The sequence below is a fragment of the Sprattus sprattus genome (genome assembly GCF_963457725.1).
Source record: "Sprattus sprattus genome assembly, chromosome: 20".
Taxonomy (NCBI): Eukaryota; Metazoa; Chordata; class Actinopteri; order Clupeiformes; family Clupeidae; genus Sprattus; species Sprattus sprattus.
Window position 1 is genome coordinate 17,425,949 of NC_137918.1, and position 27,640 is coordinate 17,453,588.

At 41.0% G+C, this 27,640-nt stretch overlaps 1 protein-coding gene across 1 annotated transcript; it reads right to left on the reverse strand.

Annotated features, from left to right (window-relative positions):
• Positions 1 to 27,640, reverse strand: LOC308381613 (NACHT, LRR and PYD domains-containing protein 3-like; the record flags this gene model as incomplete). Its single annotated transcript, XM_080859202.1, has 15 exons — positions 1 to 153; positions 2,880 to 2,889; positions 4,148 to 4,296; positions 4,711 to 4,732; positions 5,952 to 6,100; positions 7,006 to 7,123; positions 7,479 to 7,652; positions 7,885 to 7,935; positions 11,249 to 11,422; positions 18,065 to 18,270; positions 18,622 to 18,781; positions 19,364 to 19,537; positions 19,970 to 21,767; positions 21,910 to 22,105; positions 27,308 to 27,640. The coding sequence occupies 15 exons, from the start codon at positions 27,638 to 27,640 to the stop codon at positions 1 to 3; spliced, it is 3,867 nt and encodes a 1,288-aa protein (XP_080715328.1).

The window sequence follows — 27,640 nt, forward strand, 5'->3', positions numbered from 1 at the left end:
TCACCCTAGTCTCTCCAGTTTACAGATGGGATCCTCCAGAAGAGAAGAAAGATGCTTCACTCCTGAGTCTCCTGCTTTACTCCCATTCAGCCCCAGCAATCTCATGTGTGAGGGGTTTGATCTCAGTGCTGATGCAAGAGAACTGAAGCCCTCTTCTGTAATACTGCAGTTATCCAGGCTGTAGAGAGAAAAGGAACATTTCATAATAAAAAATAATTACAGAGATTTCAGTGTCCTTTTTATCTTTAGTTTTGCAGATGCTTTCACGTTCAGGACTAGGACTAGGACTAGACTCCAGTTGAGTAGGCTGAGGCTGAGACTGAGAGACTGAGTCTGAGCAGGCTGTAGCAGAGGCTATGTGTATGTGTGTGTGTGTGTGTGTGTGTGTGTGTGTTATAGAGAGTGTGTGTGTTATAGAGAGTGATGTGTGTGTTATAGAGAGTGATGGGTGTGTGTTATACAGAGAGTGTGTGTGTGTGTTAAAGAGTGTGTGTGTGTTATAGAGAGTGTGTGTGTGTTATAGAATGTGTGTGTGTGTGTGTGTGTGTGTTATAGAAAGAGTGTGTGTGTGTTATAGAGAGTGTCTGTGTGTGTCTGTGTGTGTGTGTGTGTGTGTGTGTGTGTGTGTGTGTGTGTGTGTGTGTATTATAGAGAGTGTGTGTGTGTTATAGAGTGGTTGTATTTTTACAAATACATTGGCCTTCATATAGCCACACACGCGAAGCACAAACTCGAACTTCGCGCTGCATACATAGGCTCGTACCTCTTTCACACCATATTGATGGAAATTGGTAGAGTCATATAATTACCATTGCATATACATAGGTTCTTGTGTGTGTGCGTGCCATGTGTATTCACAGTCTGTCCCTCACCCTCACCAATGGCCCATGCTAAACGGAACCTCTCTAGACATCCCCTCTCTACTCATGGCCTATGTAATACACATACCAGGCCTTTGTGTAAGCATGTTCCGGAACATTCCGTGGGGGGGGGGCTGGGGCTGGTGGTCACCTCACCTCCCCTCCCACTCGCACCTATCACCCCAAGGTATCCCATGATTGACCAGTATCTAAACAGTAACACACCCCCATTGACCTGTGACCTCCCATAGCTGACCTTATAAAAAGTAATACTGTACAATGATATTCAGTCTTTACCCTGTCTACTCAATTTGGAATTGACTCCCTGCAGGCGCATGTGAGAAATAAACACAAGACCTTTGATTCACCTTGTGGTTCCATTGTCTAAAGTTTATAGCTGGATTCAGAGCAATCAATATGTATGTTCACTAACGTGCACACACATGCACGCGGAACTACGGTGGTCAGACAAAGGAAAACGCACACATATTTTCAGGCGCGCTCCTAACAGCGCAACTCAGAGCGTACAAGCTCACACACACACACTCCCTCTCCCTTACACATACATATACTCATTCAATTAATAAGTTAGATCCATTTAGCTAGATTACATATTGTGTGTTATTCTCTTATCATTGTGTAAATTAATACTTTGATTTATATACGCTGGTTTATTTAATGTTACACAAGAATGGACGTTGTCAACCTCTTCTATTCAGAACTCCAATGACCTTCAACCATACTATTAATAAGGTAACTTTGTTTGTAGTTATTAATTGAATTATTAATCAGAGTTCCAAATTGATAGTATAATATATTTTATGAGACTGATATATTTAATGAGACTGATTTGTGGATTATCAACTTAATTGATCTGCCTTTGTGTTGAATGGTTGATCCCTGTCCAACCGGGTGAGATTACCAACATATTGTTGCTGTTACAAGGACAGCACCAGTGTGTCTTGGTGGCCCTCGTGGAGACAATATCACAATTCAAACACAATTGCACCCACATTCACCCGGCACCTGCTTACTGGGTAAGATACCTACATAATCTGGTACTCCCATATGAGAACGGTACCCATTTCACCTACAGAGGGTATGTGTGTTATAGAGTGTGTGTGAGTGTGTGTGGGTGTGTTTTATAGAGTGGTGTGTGTGTGTGTGTTATAGAGAGAGAGTGTGTGTGTGTTATAGAGAGAGTGTGTGTGTCCTATGTGTGTGTGTTATAGAGAGTGATGGATGTGTTTTATAGAGAGAGATTGTGTGTGTGTGTGTGTGTTTGTTTGTGTTTGAAGTTTGTGTCAATGTACACAAACACAGACCTCAGAGACTGTCACAGTCAAATTCACTGGTATCAACTCAGTATTTGGTCTTGTGATACTCACATTAGTGTCTCCATCTGAGTCTGAGCAGGCTGTAGCAGAGGCTATGTGTGTGTGTGTGTGTGTGTGTGTGTGTTTGCGTGTGTGTGTGTGTGTGTGTGTGTGTGTGTGTGTGTGTGTGTTTGTCTATAGAGAGTGTGTGTGTTATAGAGAGTGTGTGTGTGTGTGTTAGAGATGCGCGGTTGGCGGTTGCACCCGCGGACTCCGCGGTTAAACCGCGGATCGGGCGGATGACGTGACAAAAAATAACATTTTAATTAAATTCGGGCGGGTGGCGGTTTACCCAACGAAATTCAAAATTTATACACATTGTTAAATGTCGTTACCTACATCCAAGCACATTTTGAAATAATCACATTTTCATCAGGCAGTAAAATGAAACTGCCTGGGTTATTTTGTTTCGTTAGGCTATTAGTTATATTTTAAAACAGCCAGTCATTGTAGCCTTCCACTCGTGGAATAAGGAATTTCAAAGAGATGATGGAGTGATTTGACTCAGAAGTGACATTGGGCATTGGCAGCGCGAGATGTTAAACTTCTAGCTCATTAACATCACCAGCTAAGAAAGAAGGTAAGAAAAATAGTCGGAAAACTTTGATTTGCAAGGCAAGCAGGCAAGTGTTGGGGTTGTTACAGTATAAAGCCTAAAATGCGGTGACATTTCGGAATTAATAGACTCTGCGTTTCCTTCTAAACTAAAAACAGTAGGCTATATTACCATATTAAAATGGTGTACAAAATTGCGTTTTATTACAATGATAAAAAAGTGTAGGCCTACTAGCCTATGGTAAGGTCAGGTTTGCCGATGTGCTTGGCTATTTTAAAGTTTCTCCCTGTGCATCGATCGGAGACAGACGTCACTTCACTGATAATATTCTGAGGATAGGCTACAACATAGCCAATAGGCTTTCATACTAGGGGCTTTATCCTTTAAATATATTTGCGGCATTGGATCAGTCTCCTTTCAAGAACAGGCAAGAACTTTCTAGCCTAGCGTCACAGCGCCTATACCTAAAAACAACAGGCGGATGGCGGGCGGGTGCGGTTTTGAAAATTGGTCAAAAAAATGGGTGCGGATGGATAGCGGACGGATCATGCGTTTTGTGATGCGGTTGCGGATGAAATAATAGCCCATCCGCGCATCTCTAGTGTGTGTGTTGCAGAGAGTGTGTGTGTGTGTGTGTGTGTGTTTGTCTGTGTGTGTCTGTGTCTGTGTCTGTGTCTGTGTCTGTGTGTGTGTGTGTGTGTGTGTGTGTGTGTGTGTGTGTGTGTGTGTGTGTGTGTGTGTGTGTGTGTGTGTGTGTGTGTGTGTGTGTGTGTGTGTGTGTGTGTGTGTGTGTGTGTGTGTGTGTGTTTGTGTGTGTGTTTGTCTGTCTGTGTGTGTGTGTGTGTGTGTGTGTGTGTGTGTGTGTGTGTGTGTGTGTGTGTGTGTGTGTGTTTGTCTGTGTGTGTGTGTGTTTGTCTGTGTGTGTGTGTGTGTGTGTGTGTGTGTAATGAAGACGGAAAATCAGAGTGATAAGAAGTGTGCACTGGTGAATTAATAGTGACCCTTTACATGTGAAGCGCATGATACGTCACTGTAACTGTCAAAGTCACTGTGTTATAGAGAGAGTGTGTGTGTGTTAGAGAGAGAGTGTGTGTGTGTTATAGAGTGTGTGTGTCCTATGTGTGTGTGTTATAGAGAGTGATGGATTTGTTTTATAGAGAGAGAGAGAGTGTGTGTGTGTGTGTGTGTGTGTGTCTGTGTGTCTGTGTGTCTGTCTGTGTGTGTGTGTGTGTGTGTGTGTGTGTGTGTGTGTGTGTGTTTGAGGTATGTGTGTGTGTACATTGACACAAAAATCAGAGACGTGTCACTGTCAAATTCACTGATATCAACTCAGTATTTGGCCTTGTGATACTCACATTAGTATCTCCAGTTTACAGATGGGATCCTCCAGAAGAGAAGAAAGATGCTTCACTCCTGAGTCTCCTGCTTTACTCCCTTTCAGCCACAGCTTTCTCATGTGTGAGGGGTTTGATCTCAGTGCTGATGCAAGAGAACTGAAGCCCTCTTCTGTAATACTGCAGTCATCCAGGCTGTAGAGAGAAAAGGAACATTTCATAATAAAAAATAATTACGGAGATTTCATTGTCCTTTTTATCTTTAGTTCTGCAGATGTTTTCACGTTCAGGACTAGGACTAGGACTAGACTCCAGTTGAGTAGGCTGAGGCTGAGACTGAGAGACTGAGTCTGAGCAGGCTGGAGCGGAGGCTATGTGTGTGTGTGTGTGTGTGTGTGTGTGTGTGTGTGTGTGTGTGTGTGTGTGTGTGTGTGTGTGTGTGTTTGTCTGTGTGTGTGTGTGTGTGTGTTTGTCTGTGTGTGTGTGTGTGTGTGTGTGTGTGTAATGAAGATGGAAAATCAGAGTGATAAGAAGTGTGCACTGGTGAATTAATAGTGACCCTTTACATGTGAAGCGCATGATACGTCACTGTAACTGTCAAAGTCACTGTGTTATAGAGAGAGTGTTTGTGTGTTATAGAGACAGTGTGTGTGTGTGTGTTTTAGAGGGTATGTGTGTTATAGAGTGCGTGTGAGTGTGTGTGGGTGTGTTTTATAGAGTGGTGTGTGTTTGTGTTATAGAGAGAGAGTGTGTGTGTGTCCTATGTGTGTGTTATAGAGAGTGATGGATGTGTTTTATAGAGAGAGAGAGTGTGTGTGTGTGTGTGTGTGTGTGTGTGTGTGTGTGTGTGTGTGTGTGTGTGTGTCTGTGTGTCTGTGTGTCTGTGTGTCTGTGTGTTTGTGTGTGTTTGAGTTTTGTGTCAATGTACACACACACATACCTCAGAGACGTGTCACTGTCAAATTCACTGATATCAACTCAGTATTTGGTCTTGTGATACTCACCTTAGTTCCTCCAGTTTACAGATGGGATCCTCCAGAAGAGAAGAAAGATGCTTCACTCCTGAGTCTCCTGCTTTACTCCCATCCAGCCACAGCTCTCTCATGTGTGAGGGGTTTGATCTCAGTGCTGATGCTAGAGAACTGAAGCCCTCTTCTGTAATACTGCAGTTATCCAGGCTGTAGAGAGAAAAGGAACATTTCATAATAAAAATAATTACGGAGATTTCAGTGTCCTTTTTATCTTTAGTTCTGCAGATGTTTTCACGTTCAGGACTAGGACTAGGACTAGACTCCAGGTGAGTAGGCTGAGGCTGAGACTGAGAGACTGAGTCTGAGCAGGCTGGAGCGGAGGCTATGTGTGTGTGTGTGTATGTGTGTGTGTGTGTGTGTGTGTGTGTGTGTGTGTGTTTGTCTATAGAGAGTGTGTGTGTTATAGAGAGTGTGTGTGTGTGTGTTGCAGAGAGTGTGTGTGTGTGTGTGTTTGTGTGTGTGTGTGGTATAGAGAGTGTGTGTGTTATAGAGAGTGTGTGTGTGTGTATTACAGAGAGAGTGTGTGTGTGTTATAGCGAGTGTGTGTGTGTGTGTATGTTATAGAGAGAGTGTGTGTGTGTGTGTGTGTTAAAGAGAGTGTTATAGAGTGTGTGTGTGTGTGTGTGTGTGTGTGTGTGTGTGTGTGTGTGTGTGTGTGTGTGTGTGTCTGTCTGTCTGTGTGTCTGTCTGTGTGTGTTAGAGTTTTGTGTCAATGTACACACACACATACCTCAGAGACGTGTCACTGTCAAATTCACTCATATCAACTCAGTATTTGGTCTTGTGATACTCACCTTAGTAGCTCCAGTTTACAGATGGGATCCTCCAGAAGAGAAGAAAGATGCTTCACTCCTGAGTCTCCTGCTTTACTCCCAACCAGCCACAGCTGTCTCATGTGTGAGGGGTTTGATCTCAGTGCTGATGCAAGAGAACTGAAGCCCTCTTCTGTAATACTGCAGTTTGACAGGCTGTAGAGAGCGGTACAAAATAAAATTATAAAGTGCACATTTCAGATAAACAAGGACTCAGCCTATAGTGCAGTTCAACCATGGCTTAATATTTTCTTTTTTTCAAGTTTGCTGTGAACATAGAAGTCAGGCCTCTTTTTTCAAAAACAGTGAATCATAACAGTTAGGTTACCAATAAAAGGTAAGTCTACTACTTCTGTGCTTTCAGCCAGCTGCCTGTTGACATTTTCAGACAACAGTGAAGCTCGCTTCTTTTGCACAACACAACTTTTAAAGGTAAACTTTCTATTCAGAAGCTTTTTATCATCCATTTCGCCGTATTGCACTCACCATTCACTCAAACGTAACGTTAGCTTACTACACAGTTTGCGAGGCCAAAAAGAATGTTACAACGTTACGCCACTGCACGGTTCTAAAGCCTTTGGAACATTGCTGCCAATCAAAAACTCCAGATGGGCTTTGACTGTTAGAAGGTTCACCTCCCTAAGGTAAGGAAATCTAGAGAGATCATCATTGGTGGGAATGCTACTTGTGTCTACTGGCATGCTTTCCTGAGTGTATACCTCTGGTAATGCAATAAAGTAGTTTTAATCAAAAGCAGAGATCTCTAACCCTGTGATGATGTCTGAGCTAACAGGCTTCTTCTGGGACCTAGTTCAGAGCTAGATATTTGCCAACTGTCACTTATGAACACCTCTGTATTCCTTGCACATAGGAAGCACCTTTATATCGTTCTAAAAACGTAACTAGACTGCCATCCTCCAAAAGGATAAGAATGCAGCTTTTGCATTTTAATTAAAAAGAAAGTGACATCATCCACTAACATCAGTGTCTGCAGTGTGCAGTGGGAATCCTCCAGTAAAGCACACAGCTGAGTCACTCCCAAGGCTCCTGGTATGAGCTCACTCAGATCCAGGCGAGTCATGAGTAAGGGGTTTGAACCCACAGCTGAAGCCACAGCAGCACAGGCTTCCAGAGCAGCACTCCCCTTCAGGAACCTGTACAAATAGAGACAATAAATATATCTGATGTCTGACACACAACATCATCACTGGTGCTTAAATAAAAAAAAACACTCAAAAACATTACAACTTCTATCAAGGCAGCCTTTTACAGAAATGTAAAAATCAAAAGTCAAATATGTGTGCAGCAGCTTTAAATCTAGCAGGCTGAGTTTTCACTGCAACAGCTGAGCTCATCCTGACACTTTCAATATCATGCATTCAACAACAGCTTAAAATAAAGTAGATTGCAATAAAGAACATTTGCTGTAGTCATATAACTTGTATTCACTCGTAATAGCAGTCTCATTGTTTGTATTTATTTATCTGAAACTCCTTGTTATAGTCTTACCTGATTTTTTTCAGGTTACACTGCGGGTCCTCCTTTAGGTCTAAAAGCAGTTTGACTCCTGATGCCCCTGGATCATTTCCTCTGAGATCCAGCTCTCTGAGATGATTGGGATTCAACCTCAAGGCTGAAGCCAGACTAGCATAGCCGTCCTCTGTGATACTGCAGTCTGAGAGTCTACAGTGATAATATAGTCATAATTCAATCAAGGCAAACACAACAACACATTTGCAGTATATTTAAAGTATACAAAGTAAAAGATTATTTTTGTAGATTATTGAGGGGATCAGTAGTTGACTACGTCAGGTACATTGGATGACAGAGCATTTGAAAGGTTGAAAATAATGCACCCTGACTACGCTCCAATTGAGTAGGCTGAGGCTAAGCAGGCCGTAGCTGAGGCCGAGACTGAGGCAGAGACTGAGGTTTGAGCAGGCCGTAGCTGAGACTGAGGCTGAGGCTGAGACAGAGACAGAGACAGAGACAGAGACAGAGGGCCTGATTTACTAACAGGATTGCGCCCATTTCAGGCGTAAAATAGCGGGTGTAAACATAAAACGGTATTTACAAAGGAGGCGCATTTGAGTAGAAGCGCATATTAACGCTTTGTGGGTGTGAACCGCAAACAGATGGGAGGGTATAAGGTAACGTGGGTGTGTGGCGCTAATATATGGGAGGAGAGAAGTTAAGTGCGCCTAATGATGTAATGCGTGGTATTTACTAAAACTGCCTGGCGAGAGTGCGTCTCTAATTTGCGGGATAATTCTCTGCCTCATAAAAGCACGCTATTTTGATTGAGTCTGGAAACTTCGATATGGCAGCAGTTATTAGAACAAGGCGAGGCCAGAGACAAAGACAACGCAGAAAAAAAAAATTCAACACGAATAACACTTTTCCAGTTAAGCAAACCAGAAATCATAAGACGGTACAGGTTAACGAGCCACGCAATATTATAATTACTGAACCAGAAAAGAGACGACATCGAACCCTCCACCCTGCGATCACATTCCATGCCATCAGTTGTTAAACTCATGGCAACATTGCAAATATTGGCCTCCGGATCATTTTAAACAGTTACAGCATCTGCAGTTGGTATATCTCAGCATTCACTCAGCCAAATATTCACCCAGGTACTCGACGCATTGCTACGGCGCACTGGTCAATATACAGCCGCGGAAAAAATTAAGAGACCACTTCAAAATTATCAGTTTCTCTGGTTTTACTATTTATTGGTATGTGTTAAAGTAAAATTTGCATTTTTCTTTTATTCTATAACCTACTGGCAACATTCCTACCAAATTTCAAATAAAAATATTGTCATTTAGATCATTTATTTGCAGAAAAATGACAATTGGTCAAAATAGCAAAAAAGATGCAGTGTCTTCAGATCTCGAATAAGGCAAAGAAAACAAGCTCATATTCATTTTTAAACTACACAATACTAATGCTTTAACTTAGGAAGAGTTCAGAAATCAGTATTTGGTGGAATAACCTTGATTTAAAATCGCAACTTTCATGTGTCTTGGCATGCTCTCCACCAGTCTTTCACATTGCCGTTGGGTGACTTTATGCTACTCCTGGCGCAAGAATTCAAGCAGCTCGGCTTCTTTTCATGGCTTGTGACCATCCATCTTCCTCTTGATCACATTTCAGAGTTTTTTTTATGGGATTCAGGTCTCGAAATTGGGCTGGCCATGACAGGGTCCTGATCTGGTGATACTCCATCCACACCTTTACTGGCCTGGCTGTGTGGCATGGAGCATTGCCCTGCTGGAAAAAACACTTCTCAGAGTTGGGGAACATTGTCAGAGCAAAAGGAAGCAAGTTTTTCTTCCGGGACAACGTTGTACTTTGCCTGGCTGAGGTTTGTAAAAGACCATAAGGATTGAACCAAAGCGGACTGGAGGGTCTCCTAGCTCGTCTTCTCTGATGAGTCCAATTTTCAGCTTTGCCCAACACATGGTCGTCTGATGGTTAGACGGAGACCTGGAGAGGCCTACAAGCCACAGAGTCTTGCACCTACTGTGAAATTGGACTCATCAGAGAAGACGAACTAGGAGACCCTCCAGTCGGCTTTGGTTCAATCCTTATGGTCTTTTACAAACCTCAGCCAGGCAAAGTACAACGTTGTCCCGGAAGAAAAACTTGCTTCCTTTTGCTCTGACAATGTTCCCCAACTCTGAGAAGTGTTTTTTCCAGCAGGGCAATGCTCCATGCCACACAGCCAGGCCAGTAAAGGTGTGGATGGAGTATCACCAGATCAGGACCCTGTCATGGCCAGCCAAATTTCGAGACCTGAATCCCATAAAAAAAACTCTGAAATGTGATCAAGAGGAAGATGGATGGTCACAAGCCATGAAAAGAAGCCGAGCTGCTTGAATTCTTACGCCAGGAGAGGCATAAAGTCACCCAACGGCAATGTGAAAGACTGGTGGAGAGCATGCCAAGACACATGAAAGTTGTGATTTTAAATCAAGGTTATTCCACCAAATATTGATTTCTGAACTCTTCCTAAGTTGAAGCATTAGTATTGTGTAGTTTAAAAATGAACATGAGCTTGTTTTCTTTGTATTATTCAAGATCTGAAGACACTGCATCTTTTTTGCTATTTTGACCAATTGTCATTTTTCTGCAAATAAATGATCTAAATGACAATATTTTTATTTGAAATTTGATAGGAATGTTGCCAGTAGGTTATAGAATAAAACAAAAATGTACATTTTACTTTAACACATACCAATAAATAGTAAAACCAGATAAACTGATCATTTTGAAGTGGTCTCTTAATTTTTTCCGCGGCTGTACATTTCCCCACTACGATAGCTGAAATTAGAGACATCAAACAGGACTTTTTTCAAATTGCAAACTTTCCGAACGTAATTGGAGCCATTGATTGCACCCACATCCAAACAGTCCCACTTTCAATCCACGAACACATTTTCCGAAACAGAAAGCACACATATTTAATGAATGTCCAGGTCATATGTGATGCCAACATGACCATTACTAACGTGGTAGCCAAATACCCTGGATCTGTCCATGACAGTTTTATCTTCGGGAATATTGCCATCTATCCAAGATTGAGCAACAGGGATTTTGGAGAGGCCTGGCTACTTGGTAAATGTATATGTTTCAGTGGGGATATATTGTAGTGAACCCATGTCCCTTGTAGAAATTATTAATCTCGCCATATATACATCTATATTGTTATAATAGACAGTTTATGCATTAATGCCACCAATAGCATATTATTTATAGTCGTGTTCTTTTTAAACATCTCGCTGTAGGTGATGGCTGGCAGAACAACAATATAGCAGCACACACATTGAATCAGGTTCAGTGATTTAGCGAACGTGAACCAATATATCTATCTCCTCTTCGCTGAACCTTCATTTTCTCTTCCTCGAACCTCCATGGTGGCAGTAACTTGCAGGCAATTTTTGCCGCCTTTTAACGGTGTGCTACATAATAATTGCCCAGCGCGGATCTGTTTTGATAAATACCACGAAAAATGCGGAAAAACACTGTGCGTTAATGGCGCCTTGGCAAAGGCGTGAATTAAGCTGCTGTCGCAATGTTAGGAAATCAGGCCCTGAGACTGAGAATGCTGAGGCTGTGTGTATGTGTGTGTGTGATAAAAATGGAAAATCAGAGTGATAAGAAGTGTGCACTGGTGGATTAATAGTGACCCTTTACATGTGAAGAACATGATAAGTCACTGTCACTGTCAAATGTACTGATATCAACTCAGTATTTGGTCTTGTGATACTCACTCTAGCAACTCCAGTTTACAATTGGGATCCTCCAGAAGAGACGAAAGATGCTTCACTCCTGAGTCTCCTGCTTTACTCTCATTCAGCCACAGCTCTCTCATGTGTGAGGGGTTTGATCTCAGTGCTGATACAAGAGAACTGATGCCCTCTTCTGTAAGACTGCAGTTTGACAGGCTGAGAGAAAATGGAAATAAAATGATGAATATCCTTTTAGAGAAAATTGTATGAGAATAAAATAAATATATACTGTATATATATATATATCTATATACAGTCGTGGCCAAAAGTTTTGAGAATGACACAAATATGCATTTTCACAAAGTTTGTTGCTTCAGTGTCTTTAGATATTTTTGTCAGATGTTACTATGGAAGACTGAGGTATAATTACAAACATTTAATAAGTGTCACTGGCTTTTATTGGCAATTACATGAAGTTAATGCAAAAAGTCAATATGTGCAGTTTTGACCCTTCTTTTTCAAGACCTCTGCAATCCGCCCTGGCATGCTGTCAATTAACTTCTGGGCCACATCCTGACTGATGGCGGTCCATTCTTGCATAATCAATGCTTGGAGTTTGTCAGAAATAGTTTTTTTTTGTTTGTCCAACCGCCTCTTGAGGATTGACCACAAGTTCTCAATTGGAGGTCTGGGGAGGTCTGGGGAGTTTCCTGGCCAATGGACCCAAAATATCAATGTTTTGTTCCCCGAGCCACTTAGTTATCACTTTTGCCTTATGGCAAGTTGCTCCATCATGCTGGGAAAGGCATTGTTCATCACCAAACTGTTCCTGGATGGTTGGGAGAATTTTCTCTCGGAGGATGTTGTGTGTCTGTAATTTTGTGTTATGAATTGGTGTATGTTTGGAAGTGTGTGGATGTCTGCATGTGTGTGTGTGTTTGTGTAATTATGTTTGTGTGTGTGTTTAAGTGCATTTGTGTGTGTGTGTGTGTGTCTGTGTTTTTCTAAATGTTTGCAAGTTTGTGCGTAAGTGATAGTTTGTGGGCTTGTTAGTGTGTGTGTGAAAGGGTGTGTGTGTGTGTGTGTAAGTGTGTTAAATTGTGTGTGAGTATGTGTGATGGTGTGTGTGTGTGTCTGTAAGTGTGAGTGTGTGTAATAAAGATTGGAAAATCAGAGTGATATGAAGTGTTTACTGGTGGATTAATAGTGACTCTTTACATGTGAAGAGCATGATAAGTCACTGTCACTGTCAAATTCACTGATAGCAACTCAGTATTTGGTCTTATGATACTCACTCTAGTTTCACCAGATTACAGTTGGGATCCTCCAGAAGAGAAGAAAGATGCTTAACTCCTGAGTCTCCTGCTTTATTCTCATTAAGCCGCAGCTCTCTCATGTGTGAGGGGTTCGATCTCAGTGCTGATGCAAGAGAACTGAAGCCCTCTTCTGTAATACTGCAGTGTCCAACGCTGTAGGAAGGAAAGGAAAATATTATGTATATCCTTTAACCATTCTGGGACAGGGACCCACCGGTGGGATATTTTTTTCATGTTGTCAAAACTCTGCAAGTTTTTGTCCTACAGACATATAAAGAAAACCCACATGAACCTTGGACCCTTTTCTTTTAAAATATATAAAGTTCGAAAATTAAATATAAATAAGTACTTTGTAAGAAGAATATAGCTGAGCAGATGCACTTTTCAGTCTGTCAATGAGTTTTCTGCTCCTAAGGACCCGCCCATTAGCAAATGACAGCCAAGTAATGGTGATTCAGTGATCTCCATTGGGCCATGTTGTGGCGTGAAAACCTTTGGGGGAAGTGAGCCACAAAGACATTCCAGGGCCATTATGCAATGGCCATTGTCTTTGTCTGAGGTCTCCCAGGTAACTCATCAATATGCATTTGTAGGGACACACATTTGAGAGAGAAACAGGTTACTCTGCTAATATAAATATGTAATAGTAAAACCACACACAGTTTCTGAATGCTGAATGAATGAATGACTTAAACAAATGTGATGAGATATAATAAAAGAAAAATAATATTTATATGCATATTCTGTGTGTGTGTTACGCCAAGCTCAGGCAATTGCTTGGGATGCGTTTATCCGTCAAGTTTGACGGATCCCCATTCCCTTTGAATGGGGTGAAGTCATCCTTTGCCAAACTGAATTGTGGTTCCATTGCGTTGCGTTGCATATATTGTGTTGCATGCGTTGCTTGTGGCGAGGGGTGTCGATTGGCAGAGAGGACGGTGAAGGTTTGTCTCAACTTTTAAGAGGACATTCAGGACTACAGACAAAAGAGCACCAAACACAAAATGGAGGAACTGGTGAGGATTCTGTGGGAGAGCCAGAGGGCCCAGCTGGAGACCAGTGCAGCCTTGTTGCAGATGCAGCGGATGGACAATCCGTCTGAAGCTGACCAACAGGAGGTTCGGAAGTGGTGAGTTGTTTGCGAGAGAGCCCAAGAGAGGCTAACCAAGATGAGCAGCGCCACAGCGTTTAACGAGCTGACCGCCAGTGTTTTACCTGAACGCGTTCATTGAACGAAAGTGCATGAACTCGTTCATAATTTTGGTGAACGTGAACTGAACGTTCTGTTTTATTGCCTGATGAACGGTACTGTGAACGCGTTCATTCTGGTGTCTGTGAACGGCACGTTCACTCTTTTTAATTTCAGTCAATAAGGGGCCAGATTTCTAGAGACTTTTAGGCGAAAAACACACATTTAAAGGTCCTGTTTCCAATCGCTGCGTATGCTTTCTTTTACTGTCAATGCCTGAAAAGTGTAAGAGCGCCAAAGTTTTGGTTCAGTGGCTCGAGCTCATGGTTTAAATTTAAAAAATTGCTAGTTCGGTTCCCCTTACCTCCGTACTATTTAAAGTTTTACATCTCCTTGTAAATCGCTTTGAATAGAAGCGTCTGCTAAATTACTAAATGTATTAATAAGAAATTCAATAAATTGAAGCAATGAAAATAAATTGTGTGTATTTCTCTCTTCTTATCATGCATCCACCTTAATCATTTTCTACAAAATGATATGCTATGGTGTATATTAACCCATTTAAGCCGGGAAAGCATTACCGCTGTTCTACCATTAAAGCCGGGAGCGCTGTTGCGTCATTCTACCTTTAAGGCCGGGAAAGCGTTTGTGTCGTTTTTTCTGTATAAGGGGAGTTTTTGCCCAAAGTGTCGGCCTCTGGGCCAATGAAATGCATCAGAATAGACATGTGATAGTGCCTCAAATGTTTTGCCATTAGTAGTTTAAAAAAAAAATCGTTGGTTTTCTCGCTTTGCTAAGTAACGTCTCCTCCGCGACAGCCAGGATTATAGCTCAAAGTAAATTAGGCAAGGAGTGAGTTGTGAGTACTGGTAGTTACAGAATATGGTTATCTGTAGTTGTTAACGATTGTTACTTGCTTAAATGTAGGTTTACTCGAGGTAAATGAAAGGGAATATGGTATCATAGAGGGCTATATTAACACTAAGCTAGCTTGCTATGTTGTTAAAACTTTCTCCAGTGAGCGAGTGTGAACGAGCGAATTATATCGTCAACTCTCTATTCTTTGCATTACTATATATTCTAGTATTTCAAAACAATAATCAGTCCCTATAGAATGTTGTTTATAATCAGTTAATGCTACTGAATCCTCGTTTGACTTTATTATAGTGAATGCTTTGGTTGCCTTCCATTTCAGCCCAGCATACAGTATTTATCAGTTGATAAATAAGATGTACTTGAAATTTGTTTTGTTTTTTATTTGAATTATTCCTGTTTTTTCCCTTTGAATGGAATATTTGACACTAAACTAGTTCATCTGTATCTCAGTGATAGTATCCAAATGAGCATAAAAATATCACTGGTATGTAAAAACTACATGGACAACAAAATAGTTATAATTGTTGATCAAAATCTTATTCCCTTCTGCTCATAATACAACAAGTAAACAACTCAGAGGTTGACACTGTCAGGTCCATTCTCCATCCATAGTGTCCAAATGAGCATTAAATATCCCTGGTATGTAAAAACTACACGGACAACAAAATAGATGTTAATCGTATTCCCTTCTGCTCATAATAAAACAAGTAAACAAATCAAAAGTTAAAACTTTCCCTATAAGAATTATATATTTATAATTATATAGTTATATACTTTATTTCACTTTGTTATATACTTTATTTCACTTTGTTATATACTTTGTCATATAGCTTATTACATTTTTTTCTACTGTTTTGTGCTGATCCTGCACTTTTACATATTTTGTTTACTTTTGAGAAGGTGTATGTAAATATTGTAAATATTTGTAAATACAAATTCAAATTCCCATGAAAGCCACAGGTGTAAGCTCTCAAATACTTTTTGAATTGTGTTCCTATCTGTTACAGGGGCTGAGAAATCAGTAATGTAGTAGGCGTTGACACAATTGCTGAATTTCTAGAAAAACTTCAGGTTTTGGGGGCTTTTCTGAAATCGCCTATAGGTTTTACAGGCATTTTTTCCAGGCGCTTTAGGCCTTAATGGGTTAAGTAAACTTGAGACACTTTTTGCTTTATTAACTACTGCACAAAAACTAGACACGTTTGCAAAACTAGACGTTTGCAATGATGTAAGTTGCATTTGTTGATGACGTATGCCTAATAGCATCGTCATTGTAGAAGGGACGCCGATATCTCCGTAAGGGAGATGGGTTTTGTGCTCAAATTTCCTGGGATCAAGGAAGACGTTATGCATGTGGAGACTAAAAATCACGTCTCAGGATTGCTGTGCATTCAAGTTATTTCGGCTGTATCAACTGTACCCATGTCTCAACTGTACTCATAACACCGTCATATAATTATGAGTGCTTTGTTCTCCGCATTGCCGACATGACTAAAAATGTAGAAGACATTCAATGTTCGACTGTGGTGTTTGCAATAAATGACTTGAGAAGGTCTTGTAAATTAATTATTCCTTGTCGGCTGAATCGGTAGCACTCATACAAGAACTCATCATGATGGGAAAATGGATCTTGGCGATCGCAAATAACTCTCTCCCTACGCTAATCAATGTATCTAATATGACTCCTTGGTCAATGGGATCCCTCCTTTTGCCGTTGGCAAGCTTAGCCAGCTAAACTTAGGTTAGCCTGCCCTGGAGCAGGTTAGTGCAAAATTATATGTTACTATGGTATTTTATCGGAAGTTGCTTCGCCAAACCAAAAAGAGGGGCGTTTTCTTTTTTTAGCCTGGGATCTAGCTCGCTAAACCGCTTAGCGAGCTATGCCGAACAGTACCCAGGTCTGGGAGGCCCTGCCTGAGAAAAAGGGGCAGCAACGCTGGCCAGCACCAAATAGCTGGTGGTCCTAGGGGGCGAAGATGACTGTGCCGATGATGAAGCTGCTGTTGAAGAGTGTGACAATGATGATATCAATGATGAAGATGAAGATGATGTCGATGAAGACGATGATGTCTATGCATTAGAATGCGTTGATCCAACGGATGGCGGAGTAGGAGTCTGGTGCCAGTGGTTGTGTTGATACCAGAGACGTTATAATGAGATTGATAGGTCAACAAACCAATCACGCCACTAGCAAGCTGTGTACCTTGTGAGTAGTATCATTCTAACATTAGATAGGGGGCTCAGGCACCTTGCAAACCTATCAGACATATTTTTCAGTTACAATAAAGGGGTTTTTACATTCTACAGTGACTTTCTCGGTTTGTAAGTGTGTGTGTATGTGTGATTAATTAAGTGTGTGAGTTTCTAAGTGAGTGTGTGTAAGTGTTTGTGTGTGTGTGTGTGTGTGTGTGTGTTTGAGAGTGCTTGTGTGTGTCTTTTTGAGAGTGTGACTGTGTGTGTATTTGTAAGTGTGTTATATGTGTGTTATGTGTGTATGTAAGTGTGTGTGTGTGTGTGTGTGTGTGTGTGTGTGTGTGTGTGTGTGTGTGTATGTGTGTGTCTGTGTGTGTGTGTATGTGTGTGTGTGTGTGTGTGTGTGTGTGTGTGTGTGTGTGTGTGTTTGTGTGTGTGTTATTTGCGTAATATGTAAAATGAGAGTGATATGAAGTGTTTACTGGTGGATTAGTAGTGACCCTTAACATGTGAAGAACATGAAAAGTCACTGTCACTGTCAAATTAACTGATAACAACTCAATATTTGGTCTTGTGATACTCACTCTAGTGTGTCCAGTTTACAGATAGGATCCTCCAGAAGAGAGGAAAGATGCTTCACTCCTGGGTTTCCTGCTTTACTCCCATTCAGGCACAGCTTTCTCATGTGTGAGGGGTTTGATCTCAGTGCTGATGCAACAGAACTGAAGCACTCATCTGTAATACTGCAGTTTGACAGGCTGTAGAGAGAAAAGGAAAATATTATGTATATACTTTTAGACAAAAGAAAATGTGATGAAAAAAAAATATATATATGTACTTTATGTATAGTGTGTGTGTGTGGTAGTACGTTTTTTTGTATGAGTGTGTGTTTGTATGTGTGTCTGGGTGTGTGTGTGTGTGTAAGTATGTGTTTAAGTGTGTTTGTCTGTGTGTTTGTAAGTGTATGTGCGTAAGTGTGTGTGTGTGAAAATGTGTGTAAGTGTCTGTACGTGTGTGTGTTGGTGTGTGTGTGTTTGTCTGTAAGTGCGCATGTGTTTGTGCATTTATGTATGTTTATATGTGTTTGTGTAAGTTTGTGTTTGTGTGTGTGTGTGTGTGGTTGTGTGTGGAAGTGTGTGTGTGTGAATGTAATGAAGATGGAAAATCAGAGTGATTAAAAGTGTTTTCTGGTGGATTAATAGTGGCCATTTAAATGTTAAGAGCATGATATGTCACTGTCAAATTCATTGATAGCAACTCAGTATTTTGTGTTGTGATACTCACTTTAGTTTCTCCAGTTTACAGTTGGGATCCTCTAGAAGAGAAGAAAGATTCTTCACTCCTGAGTATCCTGCTTTACTCCCATCCAGCCACAGCTCTCTCATGTGTGAGGAGTTTGATCTCAGTGCTGATGCAAGAGAACTGAAGCCCTCTTCTCTAATACTGCAATTTTCCAGGCTGAAGAGAGAAAAGGAAAGTATGATGAATATCTTTTAAGACAAAAACAAAATGGGATGAACATTTTAAGTAAATAAATAATAAATAAATAAATATATATGATGACTGTATGCCTGTCTGTGTGTGTGTGTGTGTGTGTGTGTGTGTGTGTGTGTGTGTGTGTGTGTGTGTGTGTGTGTGTGTGTGTGTGTGTGTGTGTGTGTGTGTGTGTGTGTGTGTGTGTTTGCGTAATAAAGATGGAAAATCAGAGTGATAAGAATTGTTTACTGGTGGATTAATAGTGAACCTTTACATATGAAGAGCATGATAAGTCACTGTCACTGTCAAATTCACTGATATCAACTCAGTATTTGGTCTTGTGATACTCACTCTAGTTTCTCCAGTTTACAGTTGGCATCCTCCAGAAGAGAAGAAAGATGCTTCACTCCTGAGTCTCCTGCTTTATTCCCACTCAGCCACAGCTCTTTCATGTGTGAGGGGTTTGATCTCAGTGCTAATGCAAGAGAACTGAAGCCCTCTTCTGTAATACTGCAGTGTCCAACGCTGTAGAAAAGGAAAAATGATAGGTGTACAAAAATAAAGGTGTGTGTGATCAGTGCAGATTGTGAATGAATTGCAGCTGGGAGTGTGAATGTGAATTTGACTGAGACATTAGCCTGTGTGTGTGAGTTTAAAGACGAAAACAGGGCGGCGTGGCCGGAACAAGTTTCAGCACAGACGTAACACAAGGTCCCATTGTTAATTAACCGGATTTAAGGATTTTGGTTTATGGAACAACCCACATATCTGAGTCACCTAGTCATCCAGATTTTCCATGAAACTGTTTGTGACATTTTGGTTTCATGATACTCTAAACATTTTATTTCCATCTGACCGTTTGTTCCAAAATTGACTTGTTATTAGTTTTGTAAACTGAGACAACTTCTGCGGTTCGTTCAGTGAGCTTTTATCATTGAAAGGAAGGATCTATGTGCGTCTGAAACTTTACATGAAAATTTGAAAAAGTTAATAAGAAATTCAGTCTGTCTGTTTGTAACCATGGAGATGTTTATCAAGAAGTCAAACAGTTCAAATGATTCCACAGAACTCATTCCTAGGGAATACTGAAGAATCAAAATATCTTACCACAGTGTCTCCAGTGCACAGTGTGGATTCTCCAGTCCTCTACAGAGTTCTTGGACCCCAATATCTCCAATACTGTTGTCACTGAGATCCACATCTTTCAGTTTTGAAGATGTTTTGCTGAGGATACTTGCCAGTGCTGTACAGCTCCTTTCAGTGAGCCCACAGCTATTGAGCCTGAAGGGGAAAACAGCCACCAGTGACTATAAGCTCAATGAAAAGGACGCTGCTGCCATCTGTATATTAGTGTTATGCTTCTAAACCAATTCAAAAATCAGATCAGAAATTTGTTCGCATATCAGAAGCTTGGTTTCCATGTAACTCATTATCATCTTTAATGCGCATTCACAAAAATTTGGCTGAACAAAATGCGAATCAGTGCACTTTCATCATCTGTATTATGCAAATTCAAAATGGACACTCTTTTAATTAAGGAAAGAGTTGTGAACAGCTGTATGATAACAACATATACCAGAACGTCAAGTTAATCCACCTGCCTCTAGCAAATCATATGTTTATTCACAATAGAAGATTAAAAACATGGATGGAAACACACCTAGTGTCATTAACCCCTTCTTTACTGAGAATACACACTGTCACCATACTTACTGAGCCTTCTGAGATTCCTCCACTACTGGCTGAAGCCTGAGGAAAGCTTCATCAGATCTGATGTACTTCTTCAAGTCAAACACATCCAGCTTCTGTTCTGATGTCAGCAGCACAAACACTAGAGCTGACCACTGGGCAGGTGAGAGTTCAGCTCCAGAAATTGTCCCAGCACTCAGGAAGCTTTGGACCTCTTCCACTAAGGAGTGATCATTCAGTTCATGCAGACAGTGGAAGAGGTTGATCACCCTTTCGGATGAAGGAACCTCCCTGATCTTTTCCTTAATGTAACTGATTGTTTCTTCATTGCCCTTCTTATTTTGTCCTGTCTGTAGTAGGCCATGCAGGAGAGTCTGGTTAGACTCCAGAGAGAGGCCAAGAAGGAAACGGAGGAATAGGTCAAAGCGTCCATCTTCATGCTCCAAAGCTTTGTCCACAGCACTCTTGTGTAAGGTGATCATGGATTTGTGCACTGATCTCATTTTTGGAAGCTTAATGACTTTTCTGAGGGCTTGCTTTGGAGAAATTAGGTCTTTCTTTGTCATTATTAACATCAGAAGCGCATACAAAGCTGCAAGATACTCCTGGACACTTAAATGGACGAAGCAGAAAACCTTTCCTTGATTAAGCCCTGATTCTTCTCTAAAGATCTGGGAGCAGATGCCAGAGTTTGCTGCCTCTCTGACATTAATGCCAGACTCTTTTAGGTCCTCTTCATAGAAAATCAGATTTCCCTTCTCTAACTGTTCATATGCCAACTTTCCAAGACCAAGGATAACTTCTTTGTTCCACTTTGGATCAAGGTCATGCACATTTTCAAACTTTAGGCTCCTCTGTTTGGTTTGAAAAATAAGGAAAAAGGTATACATCTCTGTCAAAGTCTTTGGAATCTGTCCACCTCCTGAAGAGCCAAGAATGAAACCAAGAACAGTAGCAGCAATCCAGCAGAACACTGGAATGTGGCACATAATGTGGAGACTCCTTGATAATTTGATGTGAGAGATGACTTTGCTGGCAAGATTCTGATCACTGATCCTCTTCTTGAAGTACTCCTCCTTCTGTGGGTCATTGAACCCTTGTACCTCAGTGACCCGGTCAACACAATCAGGTGGGATTTGATTGGCTGCTGCTGGTCGAGAGGTAATCCAAAGTAAAGCAGAGGGGAGCAGATTACCCTTGATGACATTTGTCAGGAGTACGTCCAATGAGGTGACCTCTGTCACATCAGTCAAACTTTCATTATTCTGAAAGTCTAGTTGGAGTCGACATTCATCCAGACCATCAAAGATGAACAACACTTTGTACTTCCCTTGGCTGGGAAAAGTGAACTGCTTCATTTCTGTGAAAAAGTGGTGGAGGAGATCCATTAAAGAGAGCCGTTTTTCTCTCATGAGGTTGAGCTCCCTAAAAAGCAGTGGAAATAGGAAGTGGATATCCTGGTTTTCTTTTCCTTCTGCCCAGTCCAGGATGAACTTCTGAACTGAGACAGTTTTACCAATGCCAGCAATTCCTTTTGTGACAACACTTCTGATTGGTTTGTCTTGGTCAGGTAAGAGTTTAAAGATGTCACTGCATCTGATTGATGTCTCCTGTCCAGCTGGTCTCTTGGATCTTGACTCAATCTGTCTGACTTCATGCTCTTCATTTACTTTTCCACTTCCTCCCTCTGTGATGTAGACCTCTGTGTAGATCTTTTCTAGAAGAGCAGAGCTTCCTTGTTTGGGCATGCCTTCAAAAACGCTCTGGTACTTGTTCTTGAGATTTCTTTTTACCTCAGTCTGACAAACTACGTCCAGCTCATCTATTTCAAATATACAAAATAAAACAAAACAATGTTTTGCAAGACACTGACATTGAGGAGAAACAATAGCTGTTCCTATTTTTCCTAATTTTAGCTAAGTAATGCAAACAAATGCAAATGTAAATAATGGAAGAATTCTTACTTTCTTGCAGTTTGTCAGCGAGATCTTGCAGCTCCATATTCCTAAGGAAGTGCAGGGCCATCTTCAGAGCCGCTTCTCTGGCTTCACTCTCATCGTCCTCTTTACTCTCAAAGTTCTCTTGGTAATCTGGACTCAGCATTCTCTTGAATCTCTTCAGCTCATCCTTCACAAAGGTGATGATCTTCTCCTCTAACACCTAAAGCACACAAATCTGGTAAAGGTCTTCAGTGCATTGCATTACAGAGCACTGATACACTACTTACATTAACCCTAAACCTGGTATATGTAAGAACAAGGAATGTTCTATTACTTAAGGATACTCGGTATGACATGTTCTATTACACTCCCAATTGGTTCGTTCCGAACAGAAACAGTATTTTAACGTTTCCGGTTTTCGTTTCAACCCTAAAATTGACGTTCCTGAACCGGTTAGAACAAAAAAATTAAGTTCCTGAACCGGTTAATAGCGTTCCATGTCAGCTGCGGGACATTCAAATAAGTAGGCTGATCAATAGGACTTTAAAATAACCTTTTATGTCTCTATCCTGTCATTAAACATTTAAAAAGCACTATAGGCTACATTATGTAAGCGGCATAACTGTAATTCTGACATTTTGTAAGTATTATACATGAGTTAAGACAAGGAAAATGTATGCTTTGTTGTTTATTGGGCAAACAAAACATAACAGCATTTGGCAAAAACCTCCTCAGGGCCCAACCGTATTAGCTTACGTTTTAAATAAAGACTTAAAAACTAGGGTAGGTTATGCTGGACAATAGCCAGGTAGTCTACTGCCAATGCTAACTGTCCAACTTAGCTATAATTTCATTAACTTGACCATGGGCGTCGCGACAATGTAATTGGGGGGGGACAAGACCCCCTCACTTTTCAAAACAAGTCGTTTCGACCCCCTCACTTTTGCAGTCAAAATATCAGTGCGTGCGTGAATGCTGGTCTACTAGTACAGCATTCTTTCCATTGCTTCACAATTAAATCCGTTCCACTTTATTAGTGGGGAATACCCACAGCAATATAAATCCACTCAGCGTTTTCCTGGTGTAGTACTACGCAGCCTCATCACGCACGCAGATTCAACTGTCATTCATTTTCATTCATTCTCTGATTTGATCGGAGCGTCGCGCTAGAAGCAGACCACAGAAATGGACATACGGAATCGAAGTAGAGGAAAGTAAGTCAGAGTTGCCCAAGTTTTACCTGTAGTGGACAATTAAGGACCACCCAATGGACATTATCTGGCTATAATCGTATTGTTATTGCCATAACAACCGTGAGCTAATCTGGCGTTAACGTTAGCTAGTTAATGGCAGTTTTTCTAACGACAGCAGCGACTAAACACACACTCACCAAAGAAGATTTTTTTTTTTTAATGTGTCACTCACTTGTATACCTCTCTTTGACTCACACACGAAAGATGATGTCAATGCCACAATTAATAAAATGAACACTGGTGTGCTAGGCATGCTGTCAAGCTTTGCCATATATGAAAACTATTCCCCCTACGTTAACCGTTTACTTCTGGCAGCTTCCATCCTTAAGAGACTATGGGTTTCAATACACATTTGGACATTTCTGACCTGAACAGTCATACTTTAATGAGGTGGTCAGTTTGAATGTAGCCTACATAATTATCAGGCTCAACTGCATGACTAGTTTAACTCCCTTTTTCAATCTTAAAACATGGTAAAATGCACCAGAATGCGGGAAATTGCATCTACGTTTTTCAAAATTTTATGGGGGAGGACCCCCAGACCCCCCGCTCAAACATGTCCCCCCCACTTTCAAATTGGTGCTGACGCCCATGAACTTGACCCTGCAGATTTTTACAACAATGCATTGAACTTCGTAGCCTATCTTAAAAGATAGAATTCCTATTTAAAAACAAACATGTTTGAGATACTTGGTACAATATTTACCTCTTCTTAAGATTGAGTTTGAAAGACTGGTGGCTACAGCTTGTTCATATTTTGTGCTTGATTTGATCCGATAAGGCTACTAGCTGGCTGCGGCAAGTTCTCTATCGAAGTGAACAACCGGAAGTGAACAACCGGAAGTGAACATCACCAATCATATTGAATTAAGGAATCTTGTGAAAGAACGAAAAAATAACGTTATTAACCAGTTACCATTATTTTAGGTAAACGATTCTGATCCGGAACATAATTTTTTTTTAAGTTTCTGGTTTCGTTCCGTTCCTAGCAAAACATCAAACGTTTCTGGTTTTCGTTTTCGTTCCGTGAACCGGTTCAAAGCCTTGATTACACTGCATTCATTAGTGTCATTACAATATTGAAAGGCCACTTTGAAAAAGTGAGACAGCAAATAAAAACAGAAGGTGTCCATCTGTTTTAAGAACACTGTAGAAACATGCTGCTGAATGAGCTATATCCAGTATAGGGTAGAGATATAAACTACAGTTGTCAGCTGGACCCTGGGAGAGAGTAATGAGATTAAAAACTACTGCATGACCAGTGCAGAACATTTAGACAGACAGTGGAGCCTAATGTAACCCATGACTATATGTTAACAATGTTGCAGGTCATTAAAAATGAACCAAGGAATGGAAAAAAGGACTGAGCTCTTCTGACATGAGACAGACAATGGAACCTATGACATATTTTAAAAATAGCCCCTCAGTGAATGTTCCCATACATTCAATTCATACAACATTATATGAATGCTTGTCTGTCCAAAATATTATATATTAACTCACAACACTTTATCCCTTATATGTATTTGTTGAACATGAACGGTATCATCTTGTCCTGGTAAAGTACGGATCCTTCTCTAAAGCTCTGGGTGATAATGCCAATGTGTACTGCTTCTCTGACATCAATGCCAGTCAGGTCTTCTTCATGAAAGATCAGACAGCCCTTCTCTAACTGGTCATAGGCTAACCTCCAGAGAGCAAGGAGACAGCAGTGGATTCACTGGTACTTTAACCATCGCTGGCTGTTTTCTTTTGTGCCATTTTCAGCATTGCTATGAACTTAAAACTACGCACCTAAACTTCCACTGCTGATTGATACAGAAGAGGTTTATATTAAACAATATTGAATTATACACTTAACCAATCAAAAGTTGCAAAATTAAAAAATCTTTAGACCGTTACAAGGTTAAAATACAACAATGCTGTGCTTGTGTGTGTGTGTGTGTGTGTGTGTGTGTGTGTGTGTGTGTGTGTGTGTGTGTGTGTGTGTGTGTGTGTGTGTGTGTGTGTGTTTGTGTGTGTGTGCCTCTCTTTATCTCCTGGTTAACGCTAGTGTGTGTGTGTGTGTGTGTGTGTGTGTGTGTGTGTGTGTGTGTGTGGGTGTGTGTGTGCCTCTCTTTATCTCTTGGTTAATGCTAGTGTGTGTGTGTCTGTGTCTGTGTGTGCGCCTCTCTTTATTTCTTGGTTAACGCTAGCCTGCACTGTTCTGTAAAGGGTGTTGTGCACACCATGGTAAGATATATTCAGTAACTAGATTTCTTGCATTTATAACTTTCTTTCGTGTCATAACCATAATATGCCATAACAGGTCTTATGATTAAACAAATGTACTTATAACTAAAACTATAACTATGGTCATCTTATTTTAATGAAATGAACAATTGTGAGTAATTCCACACTTTTGAATGGTGGTGTATATTACTTAATATCAAAATATACTCCATAGCAGTACACTGCATTTAATGTGTGCATCTAACCTGGAATATATGCTTCAGATCCCCATGTTGACTCTGGGTGAACTGGTCACTGACAGCATCTGGTTTACATTCCTCCATTTGGTTTCTGGGGATGGGAAATCAAACTGATGAAATATGGAGCTAACCTTTAAACATCAACAAAAGCACAGTTGACCCTGAATAAAACCAGGCAGCTTGCTAATTGGTCCTTAAATGTACTTTGGCGATATATTTGGCAACACTCAATGTGCTGGTCTTACATTTCCACAGGCGTTCAAGCCTCTATCAGAAACCTAATGAATAGACTGAGTGACTTATGAAAACAACTAACTGTACTAAGTGATGTACTTTGGCGATATATTTGGCAACACTGTTGTCACAACCTCAGCTGCACGCTCCTCTGTTTCTGTTCCTGCTCTTGTTCCATATGCTACTCCAGTCCGTTCATCCCCTCCTGTGTTTAGTATTTCCCTCACAACTTAGTTTTTCCTCGATGTTTGGTTTCCTCGACGTTTGGTTCACCTGTAGCCAATGTGTTAATTGTCTTTAGTTCAATGTGTTAATCGTGTTTAGTTCTCATCTGTAGCCAATGTATTAATTGAGCTCCTATTTAAGCCTTAGACTTTTCCTTTGTCTTTGTGTGTAATTGTTTGTGATCAGCAAGACGTACTGTGTTCTCCAGTCCTGTGAACTTTGCCTTGTTTGCCCATCGTGGCACTTTGACTTATTTAAGTAAAACACGCCTTGAGCATTTGCATCCTCTTTCTTGTTTCAAGTCTCCAGTTTGTGACACCTCTGCTGTAAAAGCTGGTCTTATATGTCCACAGGGTTTTGAGCCTCTATCAGAAACCTAGCGAAAAGACTTAGTTGCTTATGAAAATTAAGCATGTGCTTATTCCAAAACCATACCTCAAAAATGTTATTATTTCAGAAATAATCCAGATGCATCTCTGAAGGGGTCACTCCTGGTTGTAACACTCTAAATTCACTATCTGTTGACTAACATACCCTTGACATGAGTCTGTTTCTTGGACTTGCCTTGATGCATCTGGACCATCTTCATTCTGGAAGTTGATGATGTCCTCTTTTGACTGGTCACTCTTTATGGACACACAAGTGGGTAGAGGTGATGGAGGTCTCTCCTGACGGACGTGTCTATCACACAAAATAGCACCCATGATTTACTACAGAGGCATTTACGCACATCTGAAAAAGGGGAGGCTGGAAGGGGAATGTTGGTATTTAAATGAAATATGATAAAAGTATTTATAGAATTGTTTGTTTCTTGACCAAAAATCTGGTTGTGACACTTTAAAATTCAGTATTTGTTGAATTCCTGCTGTGTGCGTGGACAGTATACATGTTAAAGTATACACTTGACATGAGTCTGTTTCATGGACTTGCCTTGATGCATTTGTACCATCTGACCAGTCACTCTTCATGGACACACAAGTGGGCGCAGGTGATGGAGGTCTCTCCTGACGGACGTGTCTATCACACAAAATAGCACCCATGATTTACTACAGAGGCACCTTGGTCTTAAACTTGAAAGAGTTGGTCTTGATCTTGATTTTGTTTACCTGAGGTTTGTTTTAGTGTGAGCTATGCAGTAGTGGTAAACATGGTGCAGTGACTTGAAAAAGACAGTTTGTTACAGTCTTATCTCTTAAGGGTCATGTGGAAACAACAACAGTGTATTCATGCATACCTTACAGAGAATCCCTTGTCATTGTTGTCAGCTGCAGGGGATAGGGGCACCTTGTCCTTCATCTCTTGGTCTTCAGAGTCTGGTGTCAAGGCAGCATGAGTAGGCCAAGGATTACCAGGCCTGATGCAGGGCGACTGAGGCAGGGACTGCATAGACCCCATAAGTTGCCTGTTCTTGTTCAGGCTTTTGCGGAACCACGTAGGCTTGGGAGCCACAGGGGGGCCCTTTTTGCCACTGGGGACTTCCTTGGGCACGGCCATGGGTGAAGCACTCTGTGGTTCAGAGACGCCGCTGGTGTCTGCCGCTTCCAATCCCTCTGTCTCAGTATGGTCGGCCAT